This window comes from Silene latifolia, chromosome 5, assembly GCF_048544455.1.
Source record: "Silene latifolia isolate original U9 population chromosome 5, ASM4854445v1, whole genome shotgun sequence".
NCBI lineage: Eukaryota > Viridiplantae > Streptophyta > Magnoliopsida > Caryophyllales > Caryophyllaceae > Silene > Silene latifolia.
Window position 1 is genome coordinate 713,932 of NC_133530.1, and position 22,772 is coordinate 736,703.

General features: G+C 42.9%; 1 protein-coding gene across 3 annotated transcripts; it reads right to left on the reverse strand.

The window, feature by feature from the left end:
• Positions 1–770: 770 nt before the first annotated feature.
• Positions 771–11,934, reverse strand: LOC141656273 (nuclear pore complex protein NUP98A-like). Of its 3 annotated transcripts, none has more exons than XM_074463100.1 (13): positions 11,724–11,934; positions 10,693–10,761; positions 9,524–9,709; positions 7,612–8,154; positions 7,235–7,447; positions 5,513–6,156; positions 4,324–4,408; positions 4,204–4,243; positions 2,612–2,747; positions 2,413–2,529; positions 2,170–2,326; positions 1,843–1,902; positions 771–1,556 (listed from the first exon to the last, which is right to left on the reverse strand). In XM_074463100.1, the coding sequence occupies exons 2-13, from the start codon at positions 10,709–10,711 to the stop codon at positions 886–888; spliced, it is 2,871 nt and encodes a 956-aa protein (XP_074319201.1). In that variant the 5' UTR covers positions 10,712–10,761; positions 11,724–11,934; the 3' UTR covers positions 771–885. The 3 variants fall into 3 exon arrangements, with proteins under 3 accessions (XP_074319201.1, XP_074319202.1, XP_074319203.1); XM_074463101.1 differs by having other exon boundaries at positions 2,612–2,744; positions 11,724–11,893; XM_074463102.1 differs by lacking the exon at positions 9,524–9,709 and having other exon boundaries at positions 11,724–11,834.
• Between the last annotated feature and the right edge of the window lie 10,838 nt (positions 11,935–22,772).

Consider the following 22,772-nt stretch of genomic DNA (forward strand, 5'->3'; position numbering starts at 1 on the left):
TCTCCCTTCAATAAGCAAATCGTGATTTTCATATAATCTAGACATCTAATATTCTAATACCACATTTGTTCCTGTTGGTCTCTGCATAAACCATCTACTATACTAGCAAAAACATGAACTGTATGATAAGTTTTGTAGGGTGTGGAGCCGCAATTGTAGCTCTGATGGTCGTCTATAATGACTGGATTAGCGGGAAGAAAGACAAGAAAATCAAGAAAGAAAACAGCATCCAACATTTCGAAAGAGTCGTAGCCTCAGATCAACCAGACTCGTCCACATCACCATCTATCAGATACCAGTAAGCACTAAGGATCGAAATCATTGTTTTTGCTTCTTTTAAATGCTCATCATCTTTTGAATGTTTATTTGTAAACTATACATGTTCATCTGTTGTGGATAAATAATTTGTTGGTATGCTTCATGGATTAATTTTTTTGAAAATTGCTTGAATACTTTCTCCTTCACCAAGTCTATTTGCCATTCTGGTTATTAAAGTCCTTTTTTTGCCATTCTGCACAGCTGATAACGAATAAAGATTTTAAATTTGTTGTTTTGATCCACTCTGGTTTATTTCATAACGCCGTAATATTCTGACAAGGCCCATTATGACTTAAAAAACTTTTGGTCAAATTTGGTTGATCAAATTATTTCGAGCTGTATCAATTACAAATACAGTAAAGTTCCGGTCAGGTCTAGGTCAAGATGCGTCATGTTTGTCGAGGCTTTCTGTGTTTACCCACGTACATCTTGATCGCTTGTAAACATTGGCGTCAATGCTCAAAATTGGCTTGCAATGGAGTCAAATTGAAGTCAGATTACAAAAAATTTCCAATGAAAACCTGGTATTCAAAATTTTCATATCGAACCAACATCAAACATACAACATTAGTCGAGATCCCATTGATCATCGTCAATGAGCGCGTATTTGCTGAAATGGTACACTCTAAATTTCCACTCAGTTTTAGCAGGGTCATATGACAAAAATTCAGCACCTTGCTCCTCTGCCTTCTTCTTTAGCATCTCCTTGTATTTTTCAAATTTGGGTCCTTCACAGATCTGGGTATTAGTCTTTTTGTCGAAGCACCTGATGTTGAGAAGAGTGACTTCAGCAGGCTTGTTAAGACCTTGACCAACAGGCGGTTTCTTGGTGTCGTCAATGTAGACAATAACTTCCCGGTCATTAAACTGGACGATTGACTCCAGGTCAAGCCTCCGAACATCGGTTTCTCCGAGGAACTTAATGCTTCCATAACCTTGTCGTCCTACAACGAAGTCTTTCACATGCCTGCAGTATCCAGGTTTTAACCGTTCTTTGGCAGCCAGCTCCTGGATTTGAGGCTCTGTATAATATTCTGCATGTCGAAGTTTTGGCATGGTCGCCTCTACATCGGCCCCATGTTCATATATAATAGCAGCATCGTCCCCTCTGTTGCCTGAACGGGTAATATAGGAATCTCCTTGTTGGTTTGTTTTATTATCACAGCGACCATTGGGTTTCTCGCTGATTTTGACAGAATTACTTTGGTGCTTGATGAATCCATTTCCATTGGCAATGCCTGAGACAACAGTCATTGATAAAATTAAGGTTCATTGTGCATTTGCAATATTTGAAGTATTTGAATGTAGTGAAAACATCTGTGGATCTAGGAGATTGATTACAGTTCACAACTTAACATCTATGATTATCATGAAGCCGGCTCATATAATGAATGGTCAGTTATGACTTTATGGGATGTTTTAAGCGGGTTAAAGGACAAATGGGTGCAGTAATTTACTCCATGCTAAATTGTTTTTTATTGCCAAGCAAAATATGTACATAATGCTTTTTAAAAAAAAACTTACTATTGTTTTCTTCAGCAACAGATCCATTAACGGAATGCTGATTCTCCGAGGATGATTTACCTTCAAAAAAGGGGAAAGGTTAATTAGATAGTGCCACAGCTCATCATTTATCAAACGTTCAGTCATGTTTTCTGCAAGCTATTTCTGGCCTATCACGGATGAAATAAAAGAAAACTGGTTTAAGCTAAATAAAGCCATCGTAAAAACCAACTCATAACTTAAACCAATCCTCCAACTCATTGTGAACAATAGACCAAAGACAATGCCAAGACTCCAATACTGTGGATTATAAGATATGCTCATGCAACAGTAAACCCCCATACATACCGTTTTCAAACACGAGGACAGAAGCTTCTTTTTTTGAAGGCTTTGGCCAGTGATCAACTGGCCGAATAGTCAAGGCTCTTGGATTTTCCCTTGGAATAAAAAGAGCATCTGCCTTCGGAGTGCTGGGTGCTTCGTCGTCTTCATTGAAAAAAGCTACCTGAATGCAGTATTTATAAGTTTACAGAATAATATGGATCACCAAAGTGCCAGCCATAATAGATGAATGGAATACAGGATGCTCACCCTTGAACCATCATTTTTGGGATGATATTTTCTAGCTGGTAGCCTGATACGCCTCTGAGACAAGTGCCGTGGTGTTAATAAGGATGATACTCTAACAGGGGAAGGTTTGTCGACAACCTGGCAAATATACATCATCATTTCTATCAATTAATTGTCAAAATGTAGTTAATAACAGTGTTAATGAAGAAGACAGGCTTACAGGCATGCTAGAAATTCCATATTGAATTGACGGTGAGGTCCCACTATTCCCAATAGATATATGAGGTGTTGCTGGAAGGGTGCCAAAAGGATTGGTAATAGCAACCGGTTGTAGAACTGCCGAGCTCTGATTGCTTCTACATCATAGCGAAAACCATTCAAGAGAAACAGCCAATCATGCACTTGTATTGTTATATGAATAAATCAAAAATCAACAGCATAGTAAATTTACCAATTAGGGTCGCAAATATTCATATAAATTAGGTAAACCACTGAAATACAGTCTAGATTACTTGCATCAAAGTATCAAACAGAACACATGAGGAATATCTGAAGATCTAAGAATGAATCACAATCAATCCAAAGGGCTAAGAACTGTTTTGCATATTTTTCCAGCAAAATAAGAGTTGCACAAAGGATTGATACCACGTTTACCAGTCAAGTTCCACCAACATAAATAACATAGTTCAAACTTCAAACACCGGTTAACCCGCACATAGAAGCCTCATAAAATATCATCTTTAATGGATTTGATACCAATACTAAATCAAGTCCAAATTAATCAACTGAAACTTTCTTGAACCAAATCTGGTGAAAAGGCAAAATTGTTGCTATAATACTTCTCAACATACTTCCACTGATCAGCCCTGGTATCACAATAGTAAGGACAAAGCTGTGATTTTACAAGGCAATCCAAAATAAAACAGTGTCATAACTTAAACCAAGCATCTACAGATGAAACCATGACAAGCTCTGAAGCATTAATAAACTTCTCAATACTTTTACACTTGAATGATTGTTCCGGAAAGCAAAATAACCGTTTTCTTGTCTACTTCACATTATCGAGGGAGGTGCGGGAAAAGAAGGAAACTAATTTCTTTTGTTTGGTTAACAAAATGGAATATGAAGGATTCAAAAGGGAGGAAAAATGGACTCTTCCATTTCACTCCTACAAGGTACATTAGAATCCCTCCTCACCAAAGGGAAAATTTGGATGAAAACTCCCTTGATCCATTCTCCATCCCCTCCCTCCCCTCCCTCCCCAACCTCATCCCTTCCCTCCTCTATCCTATACAAACAAAACCCATATGTTCCATAAACGCATGGGCACCTACTGAATTTGGATTGTCCTATAGTCCTATACTCACCACCTACTTTACAATTTTACATAGCTTAAGATACCAAATAACTCAGACAAGGGAGAAGTGATCAACCACGAGACAGTCATAAAGACATAAAGACACCAACAACATGCTGACCATGACGTCAGTGTCTTACTGCCGAGGAGTGACAAATAGAGTTATCAGAGTCAGACAAGTCATTACGTTAATAGAACTATAGAAGTATTACAAAAAGGTCTCTTTTACATCCACGAAGACTAGATCTGTTCTTTTGCCTAATCCTATTCATTTTCGTGGCTAACGAAAACAATGTCAGAAAAACTTGAGGCAAATCTGTCTGTATGTTTCTTTTTAATTTTGGAGGTTCTGATTTAGAGCACCCAACCCCTTCTCATGGATGGAAGGTAAACTCTGAACAAAAACAGTGGTTAGTGATTATATAAGGCGATAAATAGAGTACTGAGGAACATACAATTGTCCAAGATTCTGTCCAAAAATGCTTGGTGCACCGCCTACATACATAAAGAGAAGATTCAGCCAAACTTAATAAACTATATAAAAGAGAGCTACGACAAAAAACTAGGTGAAGTACCTGCTTGAGTCTGGCCGGCATTACTGAGGTTGAAACCACTGTTTGTCTGTGAAGCAAGACTCGGCTGAAAAGAGGATAGAGAAGGCTACAAGTTGGACCAGAAACCACGTAAGCAATAAGGATTGGACAAAAAACCTAAGTAAACACTGTACCAACATTATTCTTCTATTACAGATACAGTCACTTTTTGTTTGACATGGAATACAATTACCAAGAGCCACAGAAAAAAAAAATACTACTCCCTCTGTCCCGGTCATTTGTTGTCCTCTTCCATTTTGAGGTGTCTCAATCAATTGTTGTCCATTCTATTTTAAGAATGAACTTGATGAGCAATTTGATCATTCACACTAAATTTGGTCCACTTGTCATTTAGTAATTGGCCCCCTCCTCTTTCCTTGGTCTTTGTGCCAAAATCAAAGGACAACAATTGACCGGGACGGATGGAGTAATACACTAATTAATCAACAAAGTATGTCTCAGATGCAACAGCCACTCTCAACATGATGAACATTAAGCTTGGTCTCATAACACAAAATTTGTGTCTAATTCATGAAGTATGAACCTCCCACACTTGAGCAAAAATGTTGCCCCAAACTTGATCAATGTTCATAATATAGTAAAATTGTATTTAACCTTGTTATGAGTTTATTTTATAAAATGACAAAGGACATGGAGTCATGGAATAATCACCAGACTGTTAGTTCATATATCAACCTACGAAATATAATGAAAAAAATTACAAAAAAAATGCCCATAAAAGCGGAACCTCACAAGCAAAAATCTGACACTAGCGAAGCCACATCATATCAAACACTAAGGTTCATACAATAACAATACACCTATAACCTATGCCTTATCTTTGAGATGAAAACAGTTGACAAGACACTGAAGATGTTCCGATCACCCCGGAAAGGCCTTTTAAGAATGACTAACAATAAAAATGTATTGAGAATGGCAATGATAGACTTCTTCACAATATAAGAAGGGCAAATGGTTAGTTATTAACTTTCTTTCATCATGTTATATTCCAAAGAACAATGAGTTCTTGGTTCTATTGGAAATGAAACAACAAAGAAATAATGGTCAGTACAGCTCGATAATTTGGTTCAACAGGAAAGAAAAAGCAAACGTAACCGGTCAACTGTCATGGACTCATAGTCTGCACCTAAAAAACAGTATAATGACTTACAGTGCTTTGGCTGAAGCCCAACTGCCCGCCTGTAGTGAGTGATGAGTTTTGAAACCCACTTGTACCGAAACTGTTTGAAGTAGTATTAAAAGCATTGGAAAAGTTTCCAGTCTGCGGAAAGATGGAGCTAGTTTGGCCCAAACCAGATCCTATCCCCAGTGAAGGTGATGATGACTGAAAAAGAGGCGATGATTGACTTCCAAAAGCTGAAGTACCCACTGGGGACTGTCCTTGACCTGGTGAAGGACCAAATAGAGATGAAGATCCAGTTGCAGTTGAGCTTGCTGTACCAAATATAGAAGGACTGGAGGCAAACGCGGATGTCGATGTCCCGAAAGGGGACGATGATTGTGCTGGATTTGACCCAAATAGAGAGGGTGTTGTAGTAGGAGCAGAACCAAATGGTGAAGAACCGAATGTTGCGGTAGTTGTTGCAAGACCTGTGCCACCAAATGGAGCGGGCGTGGGGGTAAATAAGTTTGTTTGCGTAGGCGGCGCAGACATTGAAAATGGGCTCCCAGCAGACTGTCCGAATGTTTGTGAGGAGCCAAAAGGGTTGGATGCTGCGGAGCCAAAAGGGTTGGATGCTGCTCCAGGCACACCAGAGCTCAGTGAAGTAGTTTGACCAGCAGAATTAGGTCCACCTTGTTTAATGTCAGAAAGGTACAAACATTAGTTTCAGGGATAAAAAGAAAGACTATAAAAACGGCAAATATGGCGCAATCATACATGATGGACTGAGAGCATTCAACAAAGATGAACATAAGAGAATTCACCAAAAATGTACAACACTATTTTTTTTAGAATACACTTGATGCATGATGCCATGCACTGACCAGTTTGACCACTATTGTCGTTCTTCTTTAATGAAAATAATATACTCCAGAGCATATTAAAAAAGACAGTAAAGGGCTGACACCCATTTACAGAGAGAAGCATAACAAAAGTCAGACCCTCACTCAAATGATCATATAAAACTTTTCTGAGTGTATACTGTGTTCATTGATACCTTATGCTATTCGGTTTGTTTGGACATTTTGTTTATTAAAAATAGAATGGGTAGTTTGATCTGGATTAATCCAAAATGGAAAATGGGTAGTTTGGAATGGATACGAGGGAGTTTCAATTTTTTTAATAAGATATAATATTTACTAAGACACACCAAGAGGGTGCCATCCATGTACAAAAGACATCATAGAAATGGCGGCCCTCTACAAAAGGAAACGGTGACGGGCATATACAAAAAGACAAATGTGATGCTCGCATACAACATGAGAGGTGGATAATAAGCTTCGAAACTATCATGCAAATCTTATCTGAAAAAATAGAAAAGTCAAGCTTCGATTTGGATGAAGCATATGACACCAGATATATATATAATAGCTTTGAAAAATGAAACTTGAATTCTTGATATGAAGAGGCAACATCATCAAAAATACGACGGTTCTGTTCAATCCAAATACACCACCAAAAAAGGAGTTATTATTGACAACTTATATCATCACAAAGAGGAGTTGCAATACCCTGAATAATTGGCCGGTTGACTAATGTCTCACAATCAATAAAGAGCAACAAAGCCATAGTACCAAAGGATTGGATTCGCACCATAAATATCAGCTGTCCGAGATCATCAGAAAAGACAGAATATAGCAACACACAAAAGTTATATATACAATACAAGGTTTCATTTATGTTATATCGAGAATGCGTCGAGGCACAAACCTTTATCACTCCGCTGGTAATCTTCCCACCTCAGCTCTTCATGGTTTTTATCCTTGTATGCTTGCATGGCTGATATAGATACCAACTTTCCCTGTGGTTGGTTACTAGTCCCATCTGTGTCCTCAGTTGCCCGATAAGGTGTTACTCTACTTCCTCCCTGAACTGGCTGCCCAAAACCACTACTCCCGAAAGTTGGTGTTATCGCTTGCGCTCCTATATGATTGTACCAGGTTTAAAAGACAATGAAGGCAGGAAACAAAATAACAGAACAAAACCAAAGAGATGACAACAAGAGAGGGGGGGGGGGGTTACAAGCCGATAAATGAAGCAAATCTTCACTGTATGTTAAGTAAAAACTATACCCTGCTGAAACTTACCCGAAGAACCCTGTGTACCAAAAGGTTGTGGTGCAGATCCAAAAGGCGGTGTCGATTGGCCAAGTGCTGGACTTGAATTGAAACTAAAAGATGGAGTGGTTGAGCCAAATGCTGGCGCTCCCCCACTAGCACCAAAAGCTTGACTGTTGGATTGACCAAAAGCAGAAGCGCTAGCGGCCCCAAAAGGGGAGGTGGATGTGCCACCAAATCCGGAGGTAGTTGTAGTTCCAAAAGCAGGAGCACCACCAGCCGGAAATACAGAGGTGTTTGTGGATCCAAATGCTCCTGCAGACCCAAACGCAGGAGTGCCTCCAACCCCAAAGGCAGTTCCACTACTTCCAAAAGATGGACTGGGTGAAGAACCAAAAGCCGGAGTGTTGGTTCCACCAAATGAAGGTTGGCTTTGAGCGCCAAATGGCGCAGTTGAACCAAACAAATTACTGCCAAATGCAGGCTGAGACTGCTGAGTTGAGCTTCCAAAAGGACTAGTCTGAGTGGCTGATCCAAAACCTCCAAGCGAGTTCTGCCCAAATGCAGATTTTCCTGAAAACCAATAAACATTTTTCAGAAGTGAAGAGACAGAAGAAATGTGGGGTGCAAGTAAAATTACCAAAAATAAAATAAAAAAATAGTTATCATGGCTTTGAAAACAAACGAGATCAAATGGCCTTAAAAATCTGTCTTCACTCTTCATGTTACAAGAGAGCATTATTCATATAAACAGATCATACCAAAGAACGGTGAAAACGCACAGCAGAAGTTCCTTTGATTTCTTATTTCTATCGATAAAAGAAAAATAATTTTGATCAAAGAAAGCGGAGATTGAGATGAGAGGACGAGAAGCTCTCATAAATTAAAAAAATTACAATTTTTTCCAGTTCACTGGGAGGAAAGTAACAAAGATCCCCTTGTGGCCTTGCAATAACTTGTTGCCTTAGGCATACTAAAGCTAAGGAAATAACTCTACCTCGGAAATAATCCTAAGAGTGAGACAACAACTTCACCACAGTGACGTGAAGGCTCCCACCCAAAGTAGGTGACCTTACCCCTCCGTTAAAAGCATAAGGTGCTTGTTACTAGATGACCCATAATCCAAAGAGTAACCATATCATGAAAAAGTTTGAGGATATTGTTTAACCCACAATTGCACTTCTAATGAACAACTTCCTTTATTTCTCTCAGTCTCACCAGTACCCGCAAAATATCATTTCTAAAAAATCCACCAAATGTATACGACATGCTCATTTCAACTCGAACAAAATAAATCTCTGCCATAAGTTCATTTGATTTCTGATTCTTTCAACCTATATAGTTCCCTGAAGGGAAAGAAACAAAGAGCCCCATCAATACCCTATCTAATTGATACCGACGAATTTTAACCAGCTACGATTCTCTCTCAACTTTTTTCTACTGATACCCCCCCTCCTCTCTGGCTCTTTCTTCTCTCAACTTTTTTCGATTATGTTTTTTTCTACCTGTCATCCACTGGCCAAAAGAACACTGCTAAAAAGAGATGACCACCAAGGCAAACTAACAATAAATGCCATGGTCACCAGCAAAAAAGTCTTTTTGTCACTCAAGCTCACATGGACATCACTATGGCCCATTTTCAATGACAAATGACATGTTTTTAGATTGATAGAGAAAGCCAACATACTATAAATCAATACCATAAGGACAAAATGTTGCATCCTAGCAACCTGGTAAGAGGCGAGGGAATGCAAGTGAGGTAGCTGAGACATAAAACATTTAGCATTTTACATGTGCTCGTTTAAATATCACGCAGATTTGAACAAAATTAAGTTACTAGATTATAGAAGTTGCTTAAAATAAGAGAAACACACATGCATAATATCTGAATATATGCATAATATCTGAATATAGGACAAGTAAACAAGCATCAGAAACTTGCCACCACTCCCAAAAGCAGGTGTTGAAGTCCCAAATCCTGGTGATGAAGCAGCCCCAAAAGCAGGTGTTGAAGAAATTGATGATGAAGATTGACCAAAAGGTTGTGGAGTGAGAGAATTATTCGTTACATTGGTTTGCCCGAACACTGACTGTGATCCAAATGGTGAACTAGATGACTGCCCAAATGCTGAAAGAGGAACACACATATTGTTAAATAGTATCAAGAAGAACGAGAGGTAGAAACATCCTAATCATCTAAATGATGGGAACAGAACATAGAAAGTTATGGCCATCAACCATCGCCCAAGTAGTTTACACAGAAGGCAGTACAATCAACAGCAGCAGGTATAAGGTCATCTCTGAATCATGACTCTTGCAGGATTGAATGAGGTCAAGACGCAACAAGCAAAAACTTCTGAGATTAGTAAACAAAGATAAACAACTAGGATGAAAAGGTGGAGATGACTTAATATGTGTTACTTTAGGTTGTTCTTAGTCAACAGGATGAGACATTTAATATTGATCCCATAAAAAGTTATTTAGATATGAGTTACAACAGTATGTCATTCGATTTGAATCAGGACACATATTCAGAGTAATATGTTTTATACCTTTTACCCTTGCATTTGGCAAGTTAGTAATGGCAGTTGGCAAAGCCTTGTCAGAAGAGAAATATATACATGTATAATCCTTACAAGTCTTCTGATGCTTTATTTAGATTTTAGAATCATTAACTTCTATTAACAAAAGTCTATGAAGCGAAATTGTCCTCGACTCAATTTGTTTCAAGAAAAAGAAGCAAGTCCCAATGTATAGGGGGATTCCTATTTTAAAAATTCCTCGCAAACCAGGAAAAAGATAGGCGGTCAGGGGTGTACAGTATTGACCGAATACAGCAGTTAACGACAATCAGGGAACTTTTGTAAGTGGATATGGATCTAAGTATCGATCATCAAACATATAGAAGTAGGCAGTCATCAAAGCAAAAGCCAGCAGCAAAAACTTCATATTCAGTGGCAAAAAGAAAAGTAAAATGTCAAATGTTCTAGAACATTTAAAAGCAGGTAAAGGCCTGACAATGCCAGTGACAAGGGCATATTCTATATAAAGAAACAATTCTAAAACAGACAAAAGTATAGCTTTCTCAGGAACATGTTAGCAAGCACTTACGACTACTTGAACCAAACATGGTCTACAAGAAGGCGTCCCTGATCTGATTCAACAGATACCCTGGATAACCTGCAGCATAAGAAGAAACATTGTTGAATGAGAGCTATACTTGAATTTATGTCTAAGCATTCAAAATCAATTCCAGCCAAGAACACAGACTATCAATGTACGATCACAGCAAAACAAGACGAGTAAATAAGAACATCAATACCCTCCATCCTATGCTATCTTTCAAAAGGCTATGCACAAAACTTATCACAAAAATTGAGTATTTCATCCACAAATACAGAAAAGGTTAAAACTTTACAGTTACCCTAGTAAAAACACAGCCTAATACCAATTGCTTACATCAGCTCATAATAGTTAAAATGACTTTTAAACGAGTAAAAACTGCATTAGGATATGTGGTATCTTTTAAACAGTCCAACAAACTGGTCAAGTAGTCATGCAAGAAAAGAATATAATTTACTAGGATTGATTTGTTTGATCAAAAGCATCCCAGAAAGTAGCATAACATGAGATCCAAGTCTCTTTACAAATTCCCAAGACAAGTTAGGAATAAAGGCGCATACATTTAGCATTATAGCATATATAGTTCCTCAAAGTCCTTGTTCGGGATCATAATTGATGAATTCTTAATATATTAGGAGACTTGTCTTGTAAAAGAGGCAGAAGCACATAAAATGTCGATTTTTTTGGACATTCTTGTCAATTAGAAGCAATATCAGCACAATGTACATGTTGTCTGTTACCCCTTACTGAACAAGGTGTAACTCAATCTTTTACTTAGTGACAGCCCCAAAACCACTATTTTTCGACGGATTAATACATTAATTCTACCCTGTAATTCGTCCAACTACATTGCCAATGTAATTAATAATCAAATTGAAATCTATTTTAAAATTGACTACGATAAACTAAAAGCATACAACCAAATCAAATATATAAACAAGAAGAATTGGAAGAATAAGAAATCATAAACTACGAATCACTAATTTAAAAAGTAAAACAAATAAGGAAAAGATAATCACCGAACGACGGAGAGTAAGTGGAGAGTGAATGCAGGTGGTTGCGCTATGCACGGTGGCGAACACGGCGGGTGAGGAGGCGGAGAATTATTTTGGACCCAATTAACTTGGTTTCTTAACCTACGCGAATACGGAGAACGTTATACACAAAAGCTACAGTACGAGTATTCCATACTTTTAATACGGAGTGTACTTCGTAACTTATACGCAATTTGATTTTAATACTCCCTCCTATTCTAGATAAACCTACGGAGAGGGTTAAAATAAGGTAAAATATTATAGTGGGGTTTGGTAATTGGAGAGAGAAGGTATTGTGGGATATTATTGTGGATGGGGTGATTAAAATAAGTATTGTTGTGGGGTAAGTTGATTAAAATAAGTATTGTTGTGGGTGAGGTGGGTATTGTTGTGGGGTAAGGTGATTAAAATAAGTATAAAACTTTACTAAATAAGGAAATAGGGAAGGTATTGTGAATAGATGAAAAAAGGAAAGAGGGAAGTTTATGTAGAATAGGAGGGAGTATGGTCGTTTTATACAGAAGAGATCAGCCCCGTTAAACCGTAAAGCCCATCTTAACAAACAACTTAGTTATTCGTATTCCCTCCAATGAACTTGATAAGCAATTTGATCATTTACACCCAATTTGTTCTACTTATCATTTTATAATTGGGCTATTCCTTTTTCCTTGGTCTTTGTGCAAAAAATCAAAGGACAATAATTGACCGGAACAAAGTATTCATTTTAAGCATGAATTGTCAGTTACATACTTACATTTTGTCAGGTCTTGGTATCTTACTTATCAGAGTTATCTTGCAAACATGGTAGTGTTAGGTTCTTGTCACATGTAAATGGGTTATAAGCTCTTCAATCCAAACCTGGTCCAATTAAATCTCATATTGTGTTCGTGTCGATCCATTTACACATAAACAGGGTCATAAACCCTTACCCTAGCCTGTTAATTTCGTGACAGATTCGTGTCATGCCAATATTTGGAAAGTTTAGGCTTATTTATGCGATAAGAAATCAAGAAAAAATATGATTAATTTAATAAAAATGTCATTCGTGTCGGGTTCGTATTTAGAAAGCTTGGCACAAATTCAACCCAATTAAATCTCATGTCGTGTCCGTGTTAACCCACTTAAATAAATGGGTTATTAAATCTTAACCCAAATCCCTTAATTAGATGTCAGGTTCTTACGGTGCTTTTGGGTCGTATCATTATTTGCCGACTCTAGATTACTAAGGCAAGGAAACGTATTGGGCCAAAAATTTATGGCAAGAGTTTGATAAACATTAGGAAACGTGATGGGCCATTAGTGGAGAAGTATGACTGTTTGAGTATCGTTGAGATATGATAATATCGGGTCCACTTTAGGCCATCCTTTACCCAAATGGCCAAATGTCTCCTAATGTATATCCGTTTATCACCAAATGGAGTATCCATAGCCAAACTTTTGTTTTCAGTTTTCACAATTTAACCTTACTAGTATTGGTGCCCGGCTTCGCCCGGACAACCTCTACTTACTATTATTTTTTTTTTCATTAAATAAAATTACTAAAGTTGCATAACCCATAATTTATTATTAATATATTTTTCTATAACATATCCTAAAATTACGATGAAATAAAGTTTGAGACAGATTCACTACTCCCGCTATTAATACTTTACTCTTATTAATGAAACAATAGTAATAACATTTCACTACTTGCCCGTAATCATTGTTACGTTCACTACTCCCACCGTAATTATTGTTACTGTCACTACTGCCGCATTAATATTGATAATTTCACTACTCCCGCCGTAATTATTGTTACTTTCACTATTGCCGCATTAATATTGATTATTTCACTACTCTTGTTGTTGTTTCTACCACTTTCACTAATCTCGCAGATAATATTGTTACTTTTACAATTCAAATGAGTCATTACTATCATATAACTATATCCAATGTTATTACAATTATTTTCTTTACTAACGAAATTATCTTTACTACTTAGACATGTAATTTTAAGAGGATTATATATTTATATAAATATATTACTGTTCCGGGCGTAATTCCAGAGCAAGTATAGTTACCACCCGTGGCTTGTTGAATGATGTCTTGAGTTGGATTCTCCTTTGGCCTTAATCGTTCCTCACGGCCTCTCCTGCAACAATGAACGAACTGAGGGCTTGGCTTTGTGCCAAGCGTACTCACTCCGACGCTCAAGTCAGTAAACTTAAGAGATAAATTGTTACTTGGCTGAATGTGTATTGTAGAGAGATAAGGAAGATATTACCAGATGAATAGTGTATCTAGGTTTAGTTGTGAATTAATTGGGATCCTTTCCTCAATGAAGGTTGAGGAGTATTTATAGGCTTTCACCTTTTGTCACGTAGTGGCCAAGTGGCTAGCAGGTGGAAAGACTGATCTACCCCTCGGCCGAGGGACCTATGGCAGGCCGGCGGGCCCTGTTGACTCGTGGCCGAGGGGTCTTGGATATGAGTACGCGGGTATGTGTCCCGGCTGGCAAGTTGCCATGCCGAGACCCAGGCTGACAGGCCGATGGGCTGCATCGGCTAGGCTGCATGAGTCGTTGACTTGCTGTGGATATCTTTGACCTTGCTCGATATGTTGACTTGGTCAGCGGTGCAGAATATGCCCCATCAATTTGCCCCCAGCGTAGTCTATGCCGTGGTATGGGCTCCGATGTTCGTTTAAGCGTATATTCTGCGTAAATAATTTGCGGGAAATTTCCTGCATCGGCTTCTTCTGCGGCGGCTTCTTTTACCTCGGCCTGGTCTTTCTTAGGCCGTACCATATCCCCCTCCACATGGATGTGTAAAGGGCATCCGATGTGGGAAAGAAAGTGAAATTTGGCCGAGACCAGGAGGAGTAAGTGTGCGGTTGTTGTTTTTGATTGCCCCCCGCGCTTCTTAGCTTGGTTGATTATGTGGCGGCGGATAGCGGATGCTTGGGAATTTGTTGAGGAAGGTGAATAGGCAAGGAGATATGAATAGGCGTGTTGAAGACGCTTGGTCACTGTTGCATTGATTGACGTCTAACTGTTGCAACGATTGACATCCCGTGGTTGCATGTCCGACACGTGTCTGCACGCTGATTGGTTGACGCTTCATGGGCTGTTCTCTGATTGGTCCTTCTTCATGGGCTTTTCCCTATAAATAGGGCAAGTTACTCGTGAAATTGGTCACCAATTTCATTCTCCAAAATTTTTCCTCTAAACTTTCAAAGGTTTCTTTGTCTTCTAATTTTCTCAGTTGTCATTCCGGCGAGTGTTTTTCTTCAAGGTAAACAAACAAACTTCTTCTCTTTATTTTGTTGAACAATTATTGCTATTATGTCTTCTCACGACGCCGGGACTATCACTTGTGCCGGAGGGTTCCCGTTGCGTCTTGATGGGGAGGAGATACTAGACGCCATTCCGATAAGGTTTGGGGGCCCTAGGTCTCCTTCTCCCGTAGTCGATCCACCAGTTCCGGAGGGACGGGAGGATGAGGGTGACGATGCGATGAGGATGAGGGGACCCTTCGATGGTGGGAGGCGTGTCTGTCCCGGATCATGGCGAGCCCCGCACGATGGTCTTGAACGTGGTTGGTCCTATAAGTTCGCCAATTGTTCCGGCGAGACGTTTTTCGGAGGCCATTTCTCATTCGGTGAGGGGTATAAGATCGTTATTCCTAAGAAGGGTCAGGCGGTCTGTTGCCCTCCACCGGGTCACACCGGCGTGTACATCGGCATCCGGAGTATGGGCTGCGGTTTTCCGAATAAATACGTCATGGCCATTATCGAGCTATGAACGTCGCGGTGGCCCAACTACATCCGCTGGCCATGAGGACGATAGTTGGCTTTGTGTGGCTTTGTCTCTTTAGGGGGAAATCCCGACAGTCAACTTATTCCGCCGACTTCATAGTCTTCGGCCGTCAATCGCCGGTAAAGTGGGGTGGTACGGCGTCTGACGGAGCAGAGCTATGTCTCCGTGAACAAGCTTACTTCTTGCAAAGGCGGCAACGGCGGTGGGTGTACGTCCAAGTGGGAGGATTACCCATTGCCCCGGTCTTTCCGAGCCCTGTTTACTTGCGGTGTGAGAACCGGGAAGAGTATGAGGAGTGTACCTCCCGGGGTAAGGTTAAAATGGACGCTTCGTTGGTCCCTCTACCGAGGACGAGAAGCGGGCGTGCAACTATTTGATCTTTGAGAAGGGATGGCTGCCCCGACTCGAGATCATTCTTCGAGATGAGCTGCTCTGCCGCGTCGGCCTCATACCGGCCCTCGGCCCGGGGGTGAGTGGGGTCGGTGTGAGGCCCATCTGTGCACGTTATGCTCCTGTTTTTAGAGCTATGTTTTATTTCTTTCATGTAATTCTTGTTTGGTTTCTTGCGGACCGGTTTGGCAGGATCGTCCGAGAGTACCTTGAAGAGGATAGGCCTTGATAAGGACGGGAAGGTCGTTGAGCAAACATCCTACGGGTGAAAAAGGTGATCACGGACCGTCTCCCAACGAACTCATGGATAAGGAGATGAAGTCATTTGGATCGACGGCGCCCAAGCGCGGGTTCTAGGTGGCGTGCCGAAGAGAACAAAGAAGGCAGCGTCGGTGGCGAAGGCGTCGGGTCGACTCCCTCGACCCCGGTGGTTCGAAGGAGCCCTGTGGAGGTCATTGATATCACCGGGGGTCGGTGACCGTTGCTAAGGAGCCACCGCTTGCTTCCACCGTTGCCGGTGAGAAGAGTAAAGAACCACCGTCTGCTTCCCCGTTCGGGGAGAAGAGGAAAGAGCCACCGTCCGCTTCCACCGTTGCCGGGGGAGAAGATCGACTCGGCCGGCCCTCGAACGAAGAGGGTCCAAACGGTACGGATCTAACTTGTGGTTCGGATTTAGTGGTTATTTGGACATCCCGGATGACCGGCTTTCGATGTGTCAATGCAAGGTGACATGGATGCTCTGTGTAAATTTTTGTAGATCCTCCTCGGCAACCGCCGTTCTTGCTGAACGGCAATCGGGAAGCGACCGAGAAGGCTATTGAGAGGGCGGGTGACAGAAATGTCATCGTTGACTCCTCGGCTCAGAAGATTTCTGCCTCCGAGCTTGTGGCAGAGGGTGCGAAACTGTATAAGAGGCTGGGGAGGTGGACCCAACAGGCCGGCTCCTACATCACGGAGCAGGAGAAAACTATGGCCCAAGCTGCGCCACTGCTCGCAAAGCTTAAACTGGATCTCTCTGCCGCAAAGGGGGAAGCCGCGAAGGCTAAGCTGGATCTCTTTTCTGCCACGAAGCGCGTGGAGGAAGTTGAGAAGCTGCTAGGGGCCGAGAGGGCCAAAGTTGAGGAAGCTGATGCCGCCACCGCCAAGATGATGGAAGAGCGGAACAGGTATAAGGATGCTTATGACGCCGTGGTTGCCAAGAGGGATCAGTGGAAGGATCTGTTCGACAACCAGGCGGAGGCGCTCAGGGACGCGCAGGCTGCCGTTGCCCAAAAGGAGAAGGATATTGAAATGCTTCAAGATGATCTCCTCCCTAAAATGTGTGCCCAGTTTCGGGACCGGGCCGAGGAGGCGACCAGGGAGGCAATTAAGAAACTTCTCCCCGACGGCACCTTCCCGTGGGATAAATTTGACCAGCTTCTGGATGAGATGGCTGATGCTGCGGAAGCAGCGGATGCGGAGGCGGCCAATTATTGAGCCTTCTCTCCCTGCCATCTTTTGGCGCTTCAAATCCCAAGTCTGTAACCTTTTGTTTTTTTGTTTCCTAGCTTTTGTAAAGCTTTGGTAGGTAGAGTTTAGGCTATCCCTAAGGGGACGGCCGTCGTCTGTACTCTCTTTGCAGTCATTTCCAATAAAGTTTTATCTCTTTGGTCCTTGGCTTGGCTGGGACTTTGATCACGAACCTTTGCTTACCTTCTTGCGTTATTAATTGAGCGCCTCCGTTTTTACCGTTGGCATGACCGGGGTAATTTGGATGCATATCTCAACTGTGTCTAACGTCTTTAGTGTATTGCTTGATTTGCGTCTCAGCTGCACCGAGTCTATGTTCCTGCTAGCATATCGGTCGTTGTGTCCCCGTCGCTCTCGGCTTTGGCCGAGGTAATCGGGGTTACGGCTCGATAGCGCGTATCGGTCATTGTGTCCCCGTCGCTCTCGGCTTTGGCCGAGGTAATCGGGGTTATGGCTCGATAGCATTCGTAACTGTAGGCATATTGACCGCCAGACTTGCGTCTCAACTGCACTGAGTATACGTTTCTTCTAGCGTATCGGTCGTTGTGTCCCCGTCGCTCTCGGCTTTGGCCGAGGTAATCGGGGTTATGGCTCGATAGCGCGTATCGGTCATTGTGTCCCCGTCGCTCTCGGCTAGGGCCGAGGTAATCGGGGTTATGGCTCGATAGCATCTGCTTCTTCATGAGTCTGCCGTGGCGTCTACCACTTGGAGTGACTGCGACGGCGTCCAACCTCTTGGGGTGACTGCCGTGGCGTCTACTACTTGGGGTGACTGCGACGGCGCCTATTTCTTCATGAGACTGCCGTGGCGTCTACCACTTGGAGTGAGCGCAACGGCGTCCAACCTCTTGGGGTGACTGCCGTGGCGTCTACTACTTGGGGTGACTGCGACGGCGCCTATTTCTTCATGAGACTGCCGTGGCGTCTACCACTTGGAGTGACTGCGACGGCGTCCAACCTCTTGGGGTGACTGCCGTGGCGTCTACTACTTGGGGTGACTGCGACGGCGCCTATTTCTTCATGAGACTGCCGTGGCGTCTACCACTTGGAGTGACTGCGACGGCGTCCAACCTCTTGGGGTGGCTAGTGGCGTCTACTACTTGGGGTGACTGCGACGGCGCCTATTTCTTCATGAGACTGCCGTGGCGTCTACCACTTGGAGTGACTGCGACGGCGTCCAACCTCTTGGGGTGACTGCCGTGGCGTCTACTACTTGGGGTGACTGCGACGGCGCCTATTTCTTCATGAGACTGCCGTGGCGTCTACCACTTGGAGTGACTGCGACGGCGTCCAACCTCTTGGGGTGACAACCGTGGCGTCTACTACTTGGGGTGACTGCGACGGCGCCTATTTCTTCATGGAGACTGCCGCTCGTGTCGGTATGACAGTGTGAGCCGACATCTGCTTACTGATAAAGGCTGCCGCTCTTGTCGGTATGACAATGTGAGTTGGCGTCTGCTGCTTCCTAGTTACTATGGGAAGAATGAACATTTTGATGGAAGACTTGGATGTTTTTTCATTTAGGTAAAAACATGCGTCGGGGTGCCCACAGCTGTTTTGGACACCTCCGCCGCTACATAGAGTATTCCCGAGATTACCAGCGTCCTAATGGCCTATCAAAGGCACAGCGTCCTAGTCAGCCGCTAGTTACATCCATGAGGTCGCCCTCCTGTTGTAAGGATAGACTTTTCCCTTTCTCTGATTTCTTTGCCACTTTGAGGGAGTGCATGTTGCATCCTCTGGCGGCTATCTGGACGTTGACCACCTCGTCATTCTCGTCTTTGGAGACGAGCTTATGCGCTTCCCCCCGGTCCGAGACATACATCAGTGTTAGGGTCCGGATGGACATCACTGCGTCAGCCTCGCTCAGGGTGACTCGGCCTATGAGAACGTTGTAGGCGGACGAGCCGTCGATGATCACGAACTCAGCCAGGACATTCTTAGCCGCATTCTTTTCGCCGAACGTCACCGGAGTCCGATCGACCCCGGTGGTACCAGGCCGGCCCGGGAGAAGTGTATAGTGGGTTGGTGCGGGGCTCAAGTCCTTGACTTTCGGCCGAGGCCGAGGAAGCACTCCCGAACATGATGTTCGTGTATGCGCTTTGTGTCAATCGGGCACCTCTTGACCAGGTGGTTGGATATGTCCAAATTGACTACAAGTGGGTCATTTGTGAGGAGCGATGACTCCTTCGTAGTCCTTCCTTCCGATGGTTATATCGGGGATGTTGGAAGCGGGGATCGCTGTGTTGGGCACAAAGTTGATGGCCTGATATAGCTCGTTCAGGTGCCGTTTGTACCCGTGAGCGGACCCTCCGTTCTCGTTGCCCCCGATGACAACGTGGATCACTCCTATCCGTTCGAAGACGGATTTCTTACCCGAACCGTCGGCGTCAGTCTTTTGGCCTTTGGCAACGTACTTGCCGAGGCTCCCCTTCCGGATCAGCTCTTCAATGGCATTCCTTAGATGCCGGCAGTCGTTGGTTAAGTGGCCGGTGTGGCCGTGGTACTCACAGTACTGGCTCGTGTCACCGTCACTTTTTGGCTTGGGGGGTCTCTCCCACTTCTGGCCCTCGCTTTTGCTCAGGGCAAAGACCTCGGCGGCTGATACGACGAGAGGGGTTTTATCACTATACCGCCTCTGGTGGTACGTTCCCGAACTCCACCCGGCGCCTGTCGAGTCCTGTCTCCTGGCAGGTTTGTCCGACCGTGACCTATTATTCTCACGGTGTCTTTCATCGGACCGCGACCCGTTGTTGTCGCGGCGTCTCTCATCCGGGTTGTCCTCCCGGTGGCTCTTCCTTTCGGAGGGCTCGGCCTCGCTGGGGCCTACCCATGTCTTGTGATAGTCTTCTACCTTGATGGCCTGGTCGGCCATCTTCCTAGCGGCGTCCAAGTTCAGGCCTCCGCACTTGATGAGCTCATTTTTCAAGTCTCCCCTTGGGAGGCCTTTCATCAGCGCGAAGGCCGCCAATTCGGGATTAATTTCTCGAATCTGCTGGACCTTTCCGTCGAACCTCTTCACATAGCTTCGTAGAGACTCACCTCCCTCCTGTTTGATAGTTAGGAGGTCCGATGTCTCCACGGCCCTTCTCTTGTTGCAAGAGTACTGGGCTAGAAAGGCGTCTCTTAGGTCGGCGTAGTAGTATACCGAGCCGTCGGGAAGCCCTTTGTACCAACTTTGAGCCATCCCATGCAAAGTTGTTGGGAAGACTCGGCACCAGACCTCATCGGGCTGCTCCCATACCGACATGTAAGACTCGAAAGCCTCAGCGTGGTCAGCTGGATCACTATCTCCTTTGTACGATAGGGGTGGCAACTTGAGCTTAGTTGGCACCTGGACTTCTAGGACGTAGGCGTTGAGGGGCTGTCTGACCATGTGTCGAACGACACGCGGCGATCGGATCCTCGCATTCCTACTCCGGCTCCTCTCCTCGTAGCGGGAAGGACTCCTTCTTCGATTCGGACTTCTTCTCCAACTCTGCTGAGTCGGACTCCTTTGGTTCCTTTGGGGTAAGCCTCGTTCGTGCTGCGGGGACGCTGTCCTCCCATGAGTGCGGGGAGGACTTAGGTCTACCACGCCCACTTTGGGCTCCCCCGGCGACTTGGCGGGTCGGCTTCTTCCGCACTCGTTCAAATTTCTCGGAGTCACGTTTTGGGCCCTGGTCTCCTGGACGGTTTCCGCCGCTCTTGTCGGCGTGACAGTGTGAGCAGGCGTATTACTAATTAAGTCCAGGACCATTTTCAGTTTTGCTATGTCAACCACATGTCCCATGATGGTGACCTGGTTGGCTGGCAGCGGCGTGTCCGACATTATTGGCATGCCGAACTCCGGTTGGATTACCTCGCCGGTGGAGGGCTGCACGACTCCAGAATTGTTGAAGGTGTCATCCTGGTGGAATGGGGTTTCGTCGGTCACGACTGCGTCTTGTTGTTTTGACATCTTAGCTTTTTGGGGTGGGTTTTTTTTTTTTTTTTTTTTTTTTTTTTTTTTTTTTGGGAATGAATGTGACTAGCTTCTAGTGTCTATCCCCACAGACGGCGCCAATTGTTCCGGGCGTAATTCCAGAGCAAGTATAGTTACCACCCGTGGCTTGTTGAATGATGTCTTGAGTTGGATTCTCCTTTGGCCTTAATCGTTCCTCACGGCCTCTCCTGCAACAATGAACGAACTGAGGGCTTGGCTTTGTGCCAAGCGTACTCACTCCGACGCTCAAGTCAGTAAACTTAAGAGATAAATTGTTACTTGGCTGAATGTGTATTGTAGAGAGATAAGGAAGATATTACCAGATGAATAGTGTATCTAGGTTTAGTTGTGAATTAATTGGGATCCTTTCCTCAATGAAGGTTGAGGAGTATTTATAGGCTTTCACCTTTTGTCACGTAGTGGCCAAGTGGCTAGCAGGTGGAAAGACTGATCTACCCCTCGGCCGAGGGACCTATGGCAGGCCGGCGGGCCCTGTTGACTCGTGGCCGAGGGGTCTTGGATATGAGTACGCGGGTATGTGTCCCGGCTGGCAAGTTGCCATGCCGAGACCCAGGCTGACAGGCCGATGGGCTGCATCGGCTAGGCTGCATGAGTCGTTGACTTGCTGTGGATATCTTTGACCTTGCTCGATATGTTGACTTGGTCAGCGGTGCAGAATATGCCCCATCAATTACATATATGCATTAAATCAAATTGAAAGAATTATGCAATATTATATAAAATTGCATAGATTTTAAATTTAATATATAATTTTATGATGATGATAATTAATACCATAATTGTGGATGTTTATACTAATTAATTATTTTATTTTAAGGAAATTGACTATCTTCTAGTTTTCTATAAATATTTAGGAAAATTACCAAGTATCTTTTTTCTTTTAGTCTCCTTGAAATTGACCATCTTAATTAATTATTTTATTTTAAGGAAATTGACCATGTTAATTAATTATTTTATTTTAAGGAAATTGACCATGTTTTAGTCTCTTACAAATATTTAGGAAAATTACCAAGCTTCTATATAATTTAATTTTAACGCAAACTATATAATATTTGCATTGAGATCCCTTAATTGGGTCCATCACACGGTGTTAGTGATTTAAAACTATATAGTATAATTAATTTGTATAACTTTCTTTAATTACATTGAAGTCCCTTGGTTTCTGGATTTAATATATAGTATTGATTGATTGCATTAGGACATTGACACAAGTTTCCAAATTTGAAACTTATTCATTGCTCGGTAATTTGTTTAAACTTTGGTTCAAACTCATAATTCATTGATTTCATACAGTTTTAATATAAATGGATAGCTTGAATTGATATGAGACGATATTTATGGATGGATGATTTTT

Bases quoted from the DNA above. Each gene is read 5' to 3' on its own strand.
- LOC141656273 (XM_074463100.1), bottom strand. The intron at 6,157-7,234 runs GTTTGTGCCTCG...ACATTAAACAAG, and splicing joins TTACCAGCGGAGTGATAAAG to GTGGACCTAATTCTGCTGGT. The intron at 4,409-5,512 runs GTAAGTCATTAT...TCCAACTTGTAG, and splicing joins TGGGCTTCAGCCAAAGCACT to CCTTCTCTATCCTCTTTTCA.